The sequence below is a fragment of the Amblyraja radiata genome, chromosome 27 (genome assembly GCF_010909765.2).
Source record: "Amblyraja radiata isolate CabotCenter1 chromosome 27, sAmbRad1.1.pri, whole genome shotgun sequence".
Classification (NCBI taxonomy): domain Eukaryota; kingdom Metazoa; phylum Chordata; class Chondrichthyes; order Rajiformes; family Rajidae; genus Amblyraja; species Amblyraja radiata.
Genome location: NC_045982.1, coordinates 27,233,781 through 27,250,373, shown reverse-complemented (window position 1 = coordinate 27,250,373; position 16,593 = coordinate 27,233,781). Strand labels below are relative to the sequence as shown.

Here is a 16,593-nt window from a genome sequence, read left to right as displayed (position 1 = left end):
ACTGGGGTCCCAGCACTGAGTCTTGCGGCACCCCACTAGTCACTGCCTGCCATTCTGTAAATGACTCGTTAATTCCTACTCTTTGCTTCCTGTCTGCCAACCAGTCCTCTATCTATGTCAATACCCTACCCCCAATACCATGTGCTCTAATTTTGCACACTAATCTCTTGTGTGGGACCTTGTCAAAGGCTTTTTGAAAGTCCAGATACATCACATCCACTGGCTCTCCTTATCCATTCTACTTGTTCCATCCTCAAAAAATTCCCGATTAGTCAAGCATGATTTCCCCTTCATAAATCCATGCTGACTTTGATCAATCCTGTCACTGCTTTCCAAATGCACTGCTAATTTAAAGCTCATTTTGTTCGTCAACAACACTCTTTCTAGTGAGAATCACTTCTGCCCAGCTATGTCGCAAAACCCTCATGATTTTGAAACGTCCAGTACATTTACTTTTAACTCTCCTCTTCCTGTGAGGAACCGACTCTTTCTCCAAAGTGCTTCCAACGTTTGTTAAAGGACCTCCTCTGTTATCTCTGCCAATGCAAAGTAACTAAACCATTCAAACACAAACCTGGTGCTTATCATTAAGGAGGGGCAAGTCTGTCATTAAAATAGCTCAGTACTAATCTAACAAGAGTGGAAATTCAAAATGGTACGGCATACAGGGGTGACCTGTACAAAAGAGACGGGTTGCACCTTAATTGGAAGGGGACTGACATTCTGGCAGCAGGTTTGTTTGTGCTTCACTGGTGGGTTTAAACTAAACAGGGGGGGGGGGTGGAGTCAACAACGTGGAAGCGTATGCGTGCAGTTAACGGGAAAGAGAGTGTAGGAAAGGTCACGTTTAAACTAACAGGGCAGGGGGATGGGAACCAATGCAAGGAGACAGAGGGCCATACAAGGAGGACAGAAGCAAAAGGTAGAAGGGAGAAAAGAAAAACCAACCTGAAAGCTTTGTGCCAATGTGAGGAGCCTTCATAATAAGGTGGATGAATTGAATGCGCAGTTAGTAGTTAAGGGATATGATATAGTTGGGATAACGAAGACATGGCTCCAGGGTGACCAACGCTGGGAGCTAAACATGCAGGGGTATTCGATATTCAGGAAGGATAGACAGAAAGGAAGAGGAGGTGGGGTGGAATTGCTGGTTAAAGAGGAGATTAATGCAAAAGCAAGTAGAGACATTAGTGTGGATGCTGTAGAGTCGGTATGGGTAGATCTGCAAAATAACCAAGGGCGGAAAACGCTTGTTGGAGCTGTATACAGACCGCCAAAGAGTAGGAATTAACCGGTTATTTTCAGAATGGCAGGCAGTGACTGGTGGGGTGCCGCAAGGCTCGGTGCCGGGGCCCCAGTTATTTACAATATATATTAACGATTTAGACGAGGGAATTAAATGTGACATGTCCAAGTTTGCAGATAACACAAAGCTGGGTGGCAGTGTGGGCTGCGATGAGGATGCTATGAGGCTGCAGGGTGATTTAGATAGGTTGGGTGAGTGGGCAGATGCATGGCAGATGTAGTATAATGTGAACAAATGTGAAGTTATCCACTTTGGTGGCAAGAACAGGAAGGCAGATTATTATCTGAATGGTGTCAGATTAGAAAAAGGGAAGGTGCAACGAGACCTGTGTGTGCTTGTACATCAGTCACTGAAAGTAAGCATACAGGTACAGCAGGCAGTAAAGAAAGCTAATGGCATGTTAGCCTTCATTGCGAGAGGATTTGAGTTTAGAAGCAAAGAGGTCCTACTGCAGTTGTGCAGGGCCCTGGTGTGACCGCACCTGGAGTATTGTGTGCAATTTTGGTCTCCTAATTTGAGGAGGGACATTCTTGCTATTGAGGGAGTGCAGCGTAGATTCACCAGGTTAATTCCCAGGATGGTGGGACTGTCATATGATGAAAGAATGGGTCGACTGGGCTTGCATTCACTGGAATTTAGAGGGATGAGAGGGGATCTTATAGAAACATATAAAATTCTTAAGGGATTGAGGAAAAATGTTCCCGATGTTAGGGGAGTACAGAACCAGGGATCACAGTTTAAGAATAAGGGGCAGGCCATTTAGGACAGAGATGAGGATTTTTGTTTTTGTTTTCACACAGAGAGTTGTGAATCTGTGGATTTCTCTGCCACAGAAGACAGTGGAGGCCAATTCACTGGATGTTTTCAAGAGAGAGTTAGATTTAGCTCTTAGGGCTAAAGGAATCAAGGGATATGGGGGGAAAAGCAGGAATGGGGTATTGATTTTAGATGATCAGCCATGGTCATATTGAATGGCGATGCTGGCTCGAAGGGCTGAATGGCATCCTACTGCACCTATTTTCTATGCTTCTATATATGATTAATGTCATATCATTGCGCAGCTCATCAGAGTGCCCTCTTGCACCAGCACTTGCTCTGCGACAACAAGACAGTCATCGGACTTGGCAAAGCCTCACTCCATCCTGGGAACAACATGCCTTCATGCCTTCCAAGTGAAGCAATGATCCACAGAGATTCAAGATTCATAGAATCATAAACAGCATGGAAACAGGCCTTTCGGCCCAACGTCCATGCTGACCAAGATTCCTACCTAAGCCAATCCTATTTGCCTGTAATCGACCCATTTACATCTAAACTCTTATTTTCCTTGTATCAGTCCAAATGTTTTTTAAGCATTGTAATTGCACGTCTCTAACACCTCCTCTCCAGCTCCTTCCATTTCCACACTCTCCTCTGTGTGGAAAAAACACTTCCACTGATGCCCTTTAAACCTTGACCTCTCACCTTAAACCCATGCCCTCCTGCTTTAGACTCCCCTACCCTGTGTCTGTCAACCCTCTCGATATCCCATATATTGTTGTAAACCTCTGTAAGGTCACCCATCAGCCTCCTTTTATAGCAGGGAGAACAGTCCCAGCCGATCCAATCACTCTTCATCTCAGGCCCACCAGTCCATACAAGACCCTTGCACATATTCCAGTCGAGTTGTACTATGTTGTGGTCTCCTCCACATTCGAGCAATGCAGTGCACATCAGGCATCATGGAGCACTTGTGTTTAGTCCGCAGGGGTGACTCTAATTTTCCATCCCTCTCCTAACTCTTACTTCTGCTGTCTTACGATGTGGCCCAATGCTAGAAACCCTCGGCATGTCAGACAGTGTCTTGTGAAGAAAAGTAGACTTCACGTTTCAGGTGGAAATATTTTGTCTGTGAGCAGCGGGCAGAGTATCTCACAGCGCCAGAGACCCGAGTTCAATCCTGACCCCCGCTGCTGTCTGTGTAGAGTTTGCACGTTCTCCCTGTGACCACGTGGCTTTCCTCCAGGTGCTCCGGTTTCCTCCCACATCCCAAAGACATGCGGGTTTGTAGGTTAATTGGCCTCTGTAAATTGCCCCTCATGTGTAGGGAGTGGATGAGAAAGTGGGATAACAGAACCAGTGTGAACGGACCATCGATGCTCGGTACGGATCAGTGGGCCAAAGGGCCTGTTTCCATGCTGGATCTGTTTAAGCAATTCAATTAATCAACTTGGGAAACAAAAGAAAACGGGCTATTTTCAAGCTGAAGACAGGGTTGTGAAGGGATGGATAGAACAAAGAGAATATATATGATAGGGTGAGCTGATGATTGTAATGAGGATAAACTGGTGATGAAGTTATCTGCTTTATAAGAGAGAGGTTGAGATGCTTTTTCCGATTTACAGCATCTGTAATTCTTTTTAGCTTCTGGGTCCTGCAAGACTGAATGAGATGGAATAAAGTAGACAAAAAATGCTGGAGAAACTCAGTGGGTGAGAAAAGGAGTAGGTGACGTTTTGGGTCGAAACCCTTCCTTCCTGTCTGAGAAAGTCATTATTTCTTCATGAAACTTGGAAGGTGTCCATCCACTTAAATCTCTATGCCACCGCATTGGTTAGCAATAGGAACAAAGCCAGGTCACAAGAGGAATCAAAGTCCGCCATTCATGTCAACACTGTGCTATCAACACCCAGTCTCCACTCAGGCATATGTTCCATTCTTCGACACACAAAACACCTTACAGGAAGGTGTGTCAATATTGATGTTAGCAACATAGACACAAGGAACTGCAGATGCTGGTTTACAAAGCAAAAAGATACAAAGAGCTGGAATAACTCAGTGGGTCAGGCAGCGTCTCTGGAGGACATGGATAGGCAATGTTTTGGGTCCTTCTTCAGACCCAGAATTTCTCCTAGGCACGTTCGTCAGGAGTGCTGCCTTGTTCTGAATTGTGTCAGAATGAAACGCCACATGTAAGTTCAATAAAAATATCAATGTGACTGAGTTAGGATCCAGTTAGATCACCTCACTGAGTGCAACGCACAGCTGAAGCTCAGACACAGGGAAGTGTGGCTCAACCTACAGATGAAGTCAACTGTCCAATATAGAACACCATTGTACCAGTTCCAGGATGTCCCAAAGTCCCCCTCATCAGTCTTAGCTCTGCTCCCTTCTCCCTCCAGCTTACATTCTATTCTATCACTGGGGATTCCATTTTGACATCCAAGATGGTAGATGCAGTATAATGGTGTCAATTCAGAAGATGCCTCCTAACTTATTGATAGTTGAGTGCAAACTTTTTTGTTGATATCTTGAAAAAGAGGGAAATTTACTGAATGGTCAATGATTTATAACAATGTATTATGCCTGTATTTAAAAATAATAGCAACCCCTGTGAATTTCCATAAATAAAATTAGCTTATCTTCCTCTTCCAAGGATTTCTAGACATTAACCCACAGATTTTGCTATAAGTAAGTAAGTAAGTAAGTAAGTAAGTAAGTAAGTAAGTAAGTAAGTAAGTAAGTAAGTAAGTAAGTAAGTAAGTAAGTAAGTAAGTAAGTAAGTAAGTAAGTAAGTAAGTAAGTAAGTAAGTAAGTTTTTTGGCCATGTATTCACATACAAGGAATTTGCCTTGGTGCTCCACCCACAAGTAACAACGTGACATACAGTGACAGTTAGGAATGACTCCGAAAACACTAAACATTAATAATAATAAAACATTAATGATAAAACACCATTATGGAACTACCCAAATGTGGTAACAATGATTCTATATTTCCCTATTTTGTGAGAAATAGGAAAGAAAACCATTACTTTCCAAGATGGCGTCTGAAGAGAACTTCATGCAGTCAGATCAAGTCTTCCACTCACTGTTTTAAAGCACGTCCTATATCAATGTCCATCTGATTTAGAGACAGGTACAGTTGCAACATTTAGAAGACATACATTGGTGCAGAAACAGGAAAGATTTACATGGATACAGGTAAAAGCGGGCACATGGGATCAATGTAGATGTCAGTTTGGATGATTTGGACTGAAGGGCCTGTTTCCACGCTGTATAACACTGTCTAGGATTTATTAACTGCTGTTCTGCAACAGTTAGACATTGAGTGCCGAGGTCTCTTCGAAACATAGTTACTCCAACAACATTTACACAATACGCCAGCGCTGTTGCTGATAAGAGATGGGATGGTCACTACGTTACATTTGCTTTGTACCAACTTTCTGCTGCTGTTATCCTACCTGATCGCATATACAATGAAACATGCAAATAACATGTAAATCATCAGCTATCCAACTACACAATGATTAGAGTTGTGAATCTGTGGAATTCTCTGCCTCAGAAGGCAGTGGAGGCCAATTCTCTGGATGCTTTCAAGAGAGAGTTAGATAGAGCTCTTAAAGATAGCAGAGTCAAGGGATATGATGAGAAGGCAGGAACGGGGTACTGATTGTGGATGATCAGCCATGATCACAGTGAATGCCGGTGCCGACTCGAAGGGCTGAATGGCCTACCCCTGCACCTATTGTCTATTAGCATCTACACATGAGGTGATGTTTCCAGCACTCCCTTTTATCAGAGCTGCCAAGTTTTGTCAGAGCATTTCAGTATTCTAGTACCTGAAAATCAGTATTTTGCTCAGGAGCAGTATTTTTACGCTGTGCCATTTGGCTGAATTTTTTTTTTTTTAATCTGCAGTCATACCCATGTAAGAGTACAAGAATGCATAACTTTGCTCCCAATTGACATGTCTTCTACGCACCTTACTTGACAGTGCACTCATTGCCATCTCTTTGATATTGCTGTTTGAACGGCTGCTTCCTGCTTTTTGCACCAGATGATGATGTAGAAGCCATTTTGGAAAACTCCCTCTCCCTCCCTCGCTCCCTCTCTCTCCCTTTTTCCTCTCTCCCCCTCCCTCTCTCCATCCCTCTCACCCTCCCTCCCTCTCTCTCTCTCCCTCCCCTTCCCCCTTTCTCTCCCTCCCTCCCCCTTTCCCTCCCACCCACCCTCCCTCTCTCCTCCTTCCTTTTTTTCTCCCTCCCTCTCTTATTCCCTTCCTCTCTCTCTCCCTCCCTCCTTCTCCCTCTCTCCCCTCTCCATCCTGTCCCTCTCTCCACCCTCCCTGTGACCTATAGCGCTGTGGCCATAGCGCTATGTGTAAAGCCCATTGCGCTCCAGCTGGTAACGCTATTTATAGAACCCATAGCACTGTAGCCGACAGCTCTTCATTTAAATTCCCACACGTTAAACTGGCAACGCTCTGTTTAAACCTGGAGCGGGACAGGCAACGAGAAGGAGAGAAGGAATGGGTGACATTTCTGGTCGAGACCCTTCTTCAGACTGAACTGAACTCCATATTTAAAATCCGTATTCAATAACATAAAACCATACATCGGTATTCTAATCGCATTTCCATACAAAATACGGAAAATCCGTACTACTTGGCAGATCTGCTTTATCCTCACCAGTGCCAATTCCTATACTATATATAAACCCACTGGGATCTCATCCCAACACTGCACTGCTCTCATGCTCCTAAACTTGCCGGGTCCCTGTTCCCACAGTCCTAAACTCACTACAGCTCAGTTTCCCATGCTCCTTATTAACTCACTGGTTTCTGCTCTCTCTTTAAACCAATAGATTCATTGATATGTACCATCTTAAACATAAGGAGCATTAAAAGCATGGTGCGGTATTAGTTGGATAACATCTAATAGTCCTGTAAATCTGCCACTGCACCACTACCACATTGATGAGGCCAATGATTTGAAGGATTGGGTTCAGTTTCGGTCACCGTGCTATGGGCAGGATGCCGTTAAGCTGGGAAGAGGGCAGGGAAGATTTATGAGGATGGTGCCAGGGCTTGAAGGCCGGGGCAACATCCTCCTACATCTTCTCTGCACCTCTCTCCCGCTGAACGGCTTCCTTCCTTTACAAGGATGACCAACACTGAACACCATACTCCAAAAGCGGCCTCACCGACATCTTGTACAACTTCTATACTCAATACCATGACCGACGAAGGCCAATGTGCTGAAAGCCTTCTTGACCACCCTATCTACTTGTGACACCAGTTTCAAGGAACTTAATACCTGTACTCCTAGATCCCTCTGCTCTACAACACTCCCAGGGCCCTGCCATTCACTATGAAGGTCCTGCCCGGGTTTAACTTCCCCAAATGCAACATTTCTCACTTCTGTATGGTCTATATTCTATATCGGTCCTATATATCCTCAATCCTCTCATGACTCCAGCTGAATCTCAGGTCCCTCCGCTCCAATGCTGGACACCTCTGGAATTCAGCCGTGCAGTCTGGACTCTCTGGGACTCTCAGGAATTCTGCTGTGGGAACTCTGCCTGTGATAGCCAGACAGGCAAAGGACCAGACACTCTCTCCATTTAGTTCCCAACATGGACACAAGGAACATTCACAAGATAGACAAAAATGCTGGGAAACTCAGTGGGTGAGGCAGCATCTATGGAGCGAAGGAAATAGGCAACGTTTCGGGCTGAAACCCTTCTTCAGACTGATGGTTGGTTTAGTTGTTTATTTCTCAGATGCTAGATATGTATATTTTTAATAGCTTATGACCATTTAAATGTAGTTTTAATAATTTGACTTTAATTTGTAAAATTATAAATATCTTTTAATTTCTGAATCATGTAGTTATAATATTTTAGATTAATATCAGGCACATTTATGTAGTGTTACCAGCTACATAAAGTTCTGTGTGTATAATGTTGTCCGTGAGGAGACTGTACAAGCCCTGGGACACCAATGACATAAAGGCCCTTCTCAACCAGGAGAAGTGGGACTTCAGGAAAGTCTGACAAAACTGTGCACCTCCTCCTTCTTTTGTCATGGGGAATGGATGTGGGTCCCGGAGAAACACCACCTGAAGGTTGAAGTGGTTTTAGACAATTGCTGCTGTCAGTGCATTTAGTCCACAGCGCCGAATACAACCAAAACATTTGCTTCTTACCAGTAACAGGACTTGTCTCGACTCTCGCTGGCGATGAAGTTGGAGCTGATGAAGATATCTTTGTATATGCGCCCGCAAAGGCAGTAGAGGTCAGAGGAGATCTGCGCTCCCGTCTCCATCATTGGCAAGATCACCGACAGGGCCTTCTCTCGATCTCCAGGCAGGTTCCGCCTGTTACAAAGTAAAGTCAGAATTAAAGGACGTTCTTGTCGGAAGGAGATGAGGAGAATTTTCTTTCGTCAGCGGGTGGTGAATCTGTGGAATTCTTTGCCACAGAAGGCTGTGGAGGCCAAGTCAGCGGATATTTGTAACGCAGAGATAGGTAGATTCTTGATTGGTACAGGTGTCAGAGTTTATGGGGAGAAGGCAGGAGAATGGGGTTAGGATGGAAAGATAGATCAGCCATGATTAAATGGCCGAATGGCCTAATTCTACTCCTTTTCCTTATGACCTTAAAACCTTCTAACGGTGGACAAGAAAGAAATGGTTCACAAAAGTCTTGTAGGCAGAGGATGGAGAAATTGTGACAGTGATCAGGGATAACTTCTCCCTCGATGCAACCACCATACTAAGGTGTCCATTGTGGGCCATCCCTGTGCCTCCTTGTGACCCTTTTCCACCACAGATATCTGCTAAAGCTAACTGGGTGTCTCTTGCCATCCACTAACATACATACTAACATGGATGAATGTGCCTGCTTTTCCATCAAACAAGTGTGTCTTTGTTCTAATGGACTTTGGACCAGTCACTTATACCTGATTATCTTTGTGGAGATCTCAGCAATTCGATACAAGGTAAACATTATCCATACTTTAACCAAGGCAAGTAATACTTGACTAATTTTGTGCAAGGTGGTTCACCAAAGAGCATCATGGGGTCTCCAGGAATTAAATACTGACGTCCACAGTTTGAGCAAGCCCGGAGAACAACCATGGGACTATTGAAATAAGAACGTATAATTTTCAATTTTCCCTTGAATATTTGCCTGAATCCTTTATTCGATAGTTTTACGAGTACAGTCCTGGAGACGTACAGAAATGATGTTTGACGAGAAGTGGAGTAGAACGTGATAATATCTCTTGATGCACAACTATACAGAGTTGCCAAGCTGACACTTGTACTTGGCTTCTCATGTGTAAACAGAATGTTTCACTGGTAATGGATAGCAAGACACACTGGGCTAGGTTCTGCAGGGATCTGTGTTGGAAAAGGGCAAGAAGGAGACACAGATATGGTCCACAAGGAACATCTCAATAAGATGGTGGCCTTCAGGGAGGAAAGTTCTAAAGATTGGTTTCAGAAGGATGGCCTAACATTGTTGGGCTTGGGAATCAGATGGAACACACAAGTGCAGGTTCTTGTATATTATCAGGGAGGCAAGCTTGGATCCAAATCCATGGGTTGTTCTGTACCACCAGTGATGGTCCATCGCAGTAGTGAATGAAAGGTAACTTAAAGAAAGCTACTCAGCCATGGAGTTGCCAAGTCAGGTGTTCGCTAGAGCAATCCAAGTCAAGTCCGGGGGGTGATTTTCCTCCGTCCCTTCCAGAGAGTGGTGGGTGCCTGGGATGCACTGCCAGGGGTGGTGGTGGGAGCGGAGAGACTGTTGGATAAGCACATGGGTGTGTGGGGAGTGGTGGAATATGGATCATGCACAGGCAGAGGAGATTAGTTTAACTTTAGTTTAACTAAAATGTTTGGCAGTGACATAGTGGGCCGAAGGATCTGCTCCTCCATTGTACAGCTCTATGATCTTTGTAAGTTCACGTTAATGTCAAACGCACAAGTTTGGGGAGGTTCGGGTACAATGAATGCAGCAGCATCACCAGCACATAGACCCAGACAACACACATCAATTAGGGGAGGGGGGATTTATAATTGCCAAAAGTGCTTTAACATCATATGTTCTGAAACTGGGAGCGGCACAACAGATATGTAAACATAGCATTCTGTAAAAACCATAGTAAACAGAGAATGTGTATACACAAACACACATTATATAGTGTGTGTGTGTGTGTGTGCGTGTGTGTGTGTGCGTGCATGTATGTGTGCGTGCATTTGTGTGTGTGTGTGTGCGTGCTTGTGTGTATATATATATTCTGGATCAGAGGGATCTTGCTGTGCAAGTCGAAATATCCTTGCAAGTGGCAGTACTGTGGATAACGTGGTGAAGAAGGTTTATAGAATAATTACCTCCATTAGCTGGATCATGAATACATGAGCAAAGAGTTTATGCAACAACTTTATAAATCATTGTTTGACTTCAGCTCTAGTATAAGGTAGACCAGGTGACTGTTGGTAGAGCACCTTACTCTGTCCACAATGGCCATCTCGGAATACCAACTCCGCAACATTTTAACTCTCCATCCCACCTCCACATTAACTTGTCTGTCCACCGTCTTCTCGGGTTGCCAAGGAGAGGTCAAAACGGATTGGAAGAACAACATCTCAGGTTGGAATTGTATTCACTACTGTAACATCCACTGGCAGCCTGCTCCAGATGTGGACTGCCATCTGAGTGGAAGCATTTCCCCAAAGTCCCTCTCCCCTCTCACGTTAAGCATATACCCTCTATTCTGGGAGCCCTCCACCCTGGGATGTGATTGGGAGTGTTCATGACACCACTGTGCTGTACGGAGCACCGTGGGGGACCAGCTGCTCCACTCCTCCTACCTGTTCAGTGCAAAGCAGTAATGGAACTTGATGATGGGGAGCTCGGCCACGCTACAGGTCGGCAGCTTCTGCAACGTCTCCACCAGCTTGACCGTCCCATCAAAATCCTTTGAAGAAAAAGCACCAGACTCAAAAATCCTCAAATTATCCGCCACCTACCACTAGCTGTGAAATCAGAGTGAGAATACCTTTTCCAAATTTGCAGCGTGGCTCCAATGTAGGAACATTGCTTGGAAGTTTCCTAGAATGAATTTCAATCTTCATAAGTGATAGGAGCAGAATTAGGTCATTCGGTCCATCGAGTATACTCCGCCATTCAATCTTGGCTGATCTATCTTTCTCTCTTAACCCTATTCTCCGGCCTTCTCCCCATAACCCCTGACACCTATACTAATCAATCAATCTCTCTCTCTTTCTCTCTCTGTCTCTCTCTCTCTCATCCCCCTGTTCCAACCCCTCACCCCACATCCCCTCTTTACATTAAAAGCATTTGGAAAGGTTTTTTGTTTTTTTTTACACAGAGGGTGGTGCTGGAATGTGCTGCCAAGGTTGGTAGTGCAGGCAGATACGATGGTGATGTTCAAGAGGTTTTTAGATGGGCATGTGGATATTGATCACAAATAGGCAGAGGATATTAGCTTATCTTGGCATCATTATCTGTCCCCACCTCTTCTCATTCTCTCCACAGATGCTGCCTGAACCGCTGAGTTCCTCCGGCACTTTGTGTTTTGCTCAAGAATCCAGCACCTGCTTTGTTTCTTCCCTTTTGTCTTATCGGACCTATGATTCCAGATGGCAGTGGGTGGTAATTTGGAAACCGATGTGCATGGAAGACAGAATACTGCCTGCTGGGGTCTCGGCCCATCTGGTCATGCTTCACTGAAGGCAGGAGCCAAATGAGAAACATCTTTGTTTATCAAAAAGTGAGAGAATAGCAGAAGGTGAGAAAAGAGATGTCACGTTGAAACGTAGTTACATTGCACTTTGGAAAACGTTAACATATCTGGTCTCCTTCCTACAAGAAGGATATGGAGAGTGCAACGAGATTTACACAATGTTTTTAAGAAGGAACTGCAGATGCTGGAAAATCGAAGGTACACAAAAATGCTGGAGGAACTCAGCGGGTGCAGCAGCATCTATGGAGCGAAGGAAATAGGCAACGTTTCGGCCCGAAACGTTGCCTATTTCCTTCGCTCCATAGATGCTGCTGCACCCGCTGAGTTTCTCCAGCATTTTCGTGTACCTTCGATTTACACAATGATGTCATAACCAAGATGCGTGAATGGGAAAACATGTCTAGACTAGTGCTCCCTTCCAGGAAAGAGAAGGCTGAGGGTGAAAGACCGATTTTATTTATTTATTTATTATATAACACTGAAAGCCATTCAGCCCATCAAATCCTTACTGGCTACCATTGCTGGGGTCATACCATTGCGAGGAGTATCCAGTGGGATACAGATCAGCGACAGAATAGGGCAGAGAAATAGCAGATGGGAGAATAATCCGAGCAAGTGTGAGATGTTGCTCTTTGGGAGGTCAAATATACGGGGAAATGTATGATTAAAGGCATGCCCATTGATATAGAGAGTGGCCTTGGGATCTTAGTCCATACCTCCGTGAAAGGGGCAGCACAAGTAGCTAGAGTGGTAAAGAAGGGATATGGTATGGTCCTCATATTCATAGGTCAAGGCATTGATTATAAGCGACAGGAATGAGGAAGTCACGATACAGCATGTTGGGACTTTGGTTTTAGGCAGCATTTAGTGCGTTGCCCGCAGTTTTGGTCGCCCCATTGCAGGAAGGATGGAGAGGTTTTGAATAGGGTGCATAGTAGGTTTATCAGAATGATGCCTGGATTAAGAGGCATTAGCTACAGGGAGAGGTTGGGCAGTCTGGCATTGTTTTCTCTGAAATGCAGCAGGTTATGGGAAGATCTGATAATATAGTATATAAAATTATGAAAAGCATAGATAGGGTAGACAGTCAAAATCTTTATCCCAGGATAGAAAAATCAAATGCTAGAGGACAGAGCTGTAAAGTGAGAGGGCAGCGTTTAAAGGAGATGTGCGGGGCAAGTTTTGATACGCAGAGGGTAGTGCGTGCCTGGAATGCGCTGCCTGGCATGGTGGTGGAGGCAGATGGGATAATGAGATTTAAGCAACTTTTGGAGATGCACGTGAATATGCAGGGATTGGAGGAAAATGGCTGACGTGCAGATGGATAGGAGTCGGTCTAGGTATCATGTTTGGCGTGCATATTGTGGACTGAAGGGTCTGTTCATGGGCTGCACTGTTCTATGTTCCATAGCAATCCCATCAGTCCCACCCCGGATCCATTCCCTCCACAGATGCTGCCTGGCTCGCTGGGTTGGTCCAGCACTTTGCATTTAGCTCATCATTAAGCATCTGCAGTTTCTTGCGTCTCCCCTTTTGTCTTCCTCTGCCACTGGAACCTCCCTCAGATCCCTCACCCAGGGCGGCACGGTGGCACGGCAGTAAAGTTGCTGCCTCAAAGCACCAGAGACCCGGGTTCGATCCTGACTACAGGCACTGTCAGCATGGAGTTTGTACGTTCTCCCTGTGACCACGTGGGCTTTCTCTGGATGCTCCGGTTTCCTCCCACATTCCAAAGACGTGCAGGTTTGTAAGTTAATTACCTTCTGTAAATTGTTCCTAGTCTGTCGGATGCAAGTAATGTAGGGAGATCGCTGGTCGGCGTGGACTATGGTGGACCGAAGGGCCTGTTTCCACTCGAAACCAGAGCTGCTAGTGTTACTTTGAGGCATGATTGCTTCAGAAAGCTTACAAACTGGTTGAGCAGGAGTACAGGATCATGTAATGACAGCTGGCCTGCCGACATGACATTATTACTCAACATTGCAGACTATGTTTCACTGAACTTCCCAATGAACCACGCAATGTGTTCAAACAGGAAATAACAGCAAACCACAATCACCAGGAAAGAAAACCGACATCAATGAAGGAAAGAAGTGACTTTCGCAATCCCAGAATGTCCCAGTGTTTATAACCAAATTTCTGAGTCTATTCACTGCCATGATATATGCAAAACAGATCATTCACACAGAGCTGATGCCACCAATATAATATCAGCAGCACAGTGGCGCAGCAGGTAGAGCCTCTGCCTCACAGCACCAGAGACTCGGGTTCAATCCTGACCTCGGGTGCTGTCTGCGTGGAGTTTGCACGTTCTCCCTGTGACCACGTGGGATTCCTCCCGGTGCTCCGGTTTCCACCCACATCCCAAAGACGTGCAGGTTTGCGGGTTAATTGGTCTCTGTACGCTTCCCCCAGTGCGTATGGAATGAATGAGGAAAAGGGAAAACATAAAACTAGTGTGTGCACAGCTGATCAATGGTTGGCGTGGACTAGATGGGCTGAAGGGCCCATGTCTTTCAATCAATCAGTCAAATCCAGAGGGGGATGGAATCCTCTTATTCGGTGTCGTAATGAAACAGATATGTTAATGCCCACCTCAGGCCTCTGTTTAATGTACTGCCTGAGAGAGACATTGCCAACAGTCCACCATACCAAGACTGTGTACATAGATCTCAGCCCTGACTGTGGTCATTTAGACAGAGATTGGCATCCAAAGCTTCATTTGCTGCAAGGCAGAATACAGGCTGCTGGGTTTCCAACCAGTCCAGTCAAGTCTCACTGAAGGCAGGAAGCAAATGAGGAACTTCTTCATTTAAAAAATAATGTTGCAGAAAGGCTAAGTTCGTCAGAACCTTGCTAACACTGCACGTAGGAATACTTTAATATTTCCAGTCTCCTTACTACAAATTGAATATGGAGAGCATGCAAAATGATGCAAAAGGCTGTGCGTGCATAATTTACTTATTTACATGCTTAATTTCCTTATTATACTACTCTGGAGAAGGCCATTCAGCCCATCGCCAAACTCAGACCCTCTCTCACATCGCCTGCTGCTGAAAGACTCATCCATGCCTTCATCTCCTCCCGACTGGACTATTGCAACTCACTTCTCCTTGGCATCAGCTCCACCTACATTAACCGACTCCAACTGGTCCAGAACGCAGCCGCCCGACTCATCACCCACACCAAATCCTGGCATCACATCACTCCAGTCCTCAAACAACTTCACTGGCTTCCCATCTCCCACCGGATCACCTACAAAATCCTGGTCCTCACCTACAAAGCCCTCCACCATCTGGCCCCCCCATATCTCACTGACCTCCTCTCCCCTACCAACCCTCACGGTCCCTCAGATCCACATCAGCCGGTCTCCTCTCCATCCACAAGTCCAACCTCCGCAGTTTTGGGGACAGAGCCTTCTCCAGGGCAGCTCCCAGGCTCTGGAACTCCCTCCCCCAACTGATCCGCAATTCCGTGTCCCTCACCATCTTCCAGTCCCGCCTCAAGACCCATCTCTTCACCTCTGCCTATCCTTAGCCCCACGTCCCCGTCCCTTTTCATCTGTGCATTAATTGCCTCATACTGTGTTTTGTATTGAATTCTGTCTTTACTTTGTGTACTAGTCATGTCTCTACTATTTATTTCATTCCCCTTACATGTTTTTCCTCTACATGCTCAATTTTTGTAAAGTGTCCTTGAGACTCTTGAAAGGCGCCCATAAATAAAAAAAAATAAAATTAAAATAAATTAAAATACATTTATTATTATTCTGGCTACCCTAGTAATTCAGCAGTTCCACTCCCTCTTTGGTCCTGTATTTTACTTTCCCTCGTAGGCCCATGGACTCCACCTGCCGCAGTCATACACTGCATAGTAACTTACGGAAGCCAAGTAACCCAGTGGCCTTTCTGTGGGATGTGACGAGGAAGCCGGAGAAATCCCCCAGGAAGAGCCAGCAAACTCCACACGGGTGCTGGGAAAACCCATGAGGATGATCAGATTGTACGATTCACTGAGGAGTGAGAGGTGCTGACGTGGAAGGAGGTTATAATGCAGCACGGAGCAATAGACGATAGGTGCAGGAGTAGGCCATTCGGCCCTTCGAGCCAGCACCGCCATTCACAGTGATCGTGGCTGATCATCCACAATCAGTACCCCGTTCCTGCCTTCTCCCCATATCCCCTATCTTTAAGAGCTCTATCTTAGAGCTCTATCTTAGAACTGGTGGGCCAAATGGTCTTTTTCCTACACTGATTATTTTAGGTACAGCCACGTAGTCAGTAAATGTACAAACATTGATCATCCTTTCAAAATCGCCTCTTATGCAAATCACCTCATAACATGCAATTGTTGCAAAAACAGAGCAATTCATCAAAAATACTTCAAACAAGCGATTGAAAGACACAGCAGGAAAACAGGCCCTTCAGCCCACCGAGTCCATGCTCACCATTAATCACCCATTCACACAAATTCTATCCCACTTTCACATCCACTCCGTACACACTAGGGTGCAATTTAGAGGCCAATTAACCTGCAAACCTGCACAAATTTGGGCTGTGGGAGGGAACTGGAACACTCACGGTCACAGGGAAAACGTGCAAACTCCACACAGACAGCAGTTTAGGACAAGATCGAACCCGGGTCACTGGTGCTGTGAGGCAGCTGCTCTCAAATCTGCACCTTTGTGCCACCAGAAAATTAGTTTTTTTTAAATCAGGTCACATTAGGTTTTTGTGAAAGGAGTTCCAGAG

At 45.3% G+C, this 16,593-nt stretch overlaps 1 protein-coding gene across 1 annotated transcript in view; it reads right to left on the bottom strand.

Moving 5' to 3' along the window:
- Nucleotides 1-16,593, bottom strand: part of LOC116988586 (mitogen-activated protein kinase kinase kinase 5-like) — a 130,001-nt gene that overhangs the window by 81,078 nt on the left and 32,330 nt on the right. Inside the window, exons 6-7 of the mRNA XM_033045440.1 lie at nt 10,947-11,053; nt 8,274-8,444 (exon numbers count right to left, since the gene is read on the bottom strand). Coding sequence (XP_032901331.1) covers nt 8,274-8,444; nt 10,947-11,053 — 278 coding nt within the window. The remainder of the gene's footprint in view (nt 1-8,273; nt 8,445-10,946; nt 11,054-16,593) is intronic.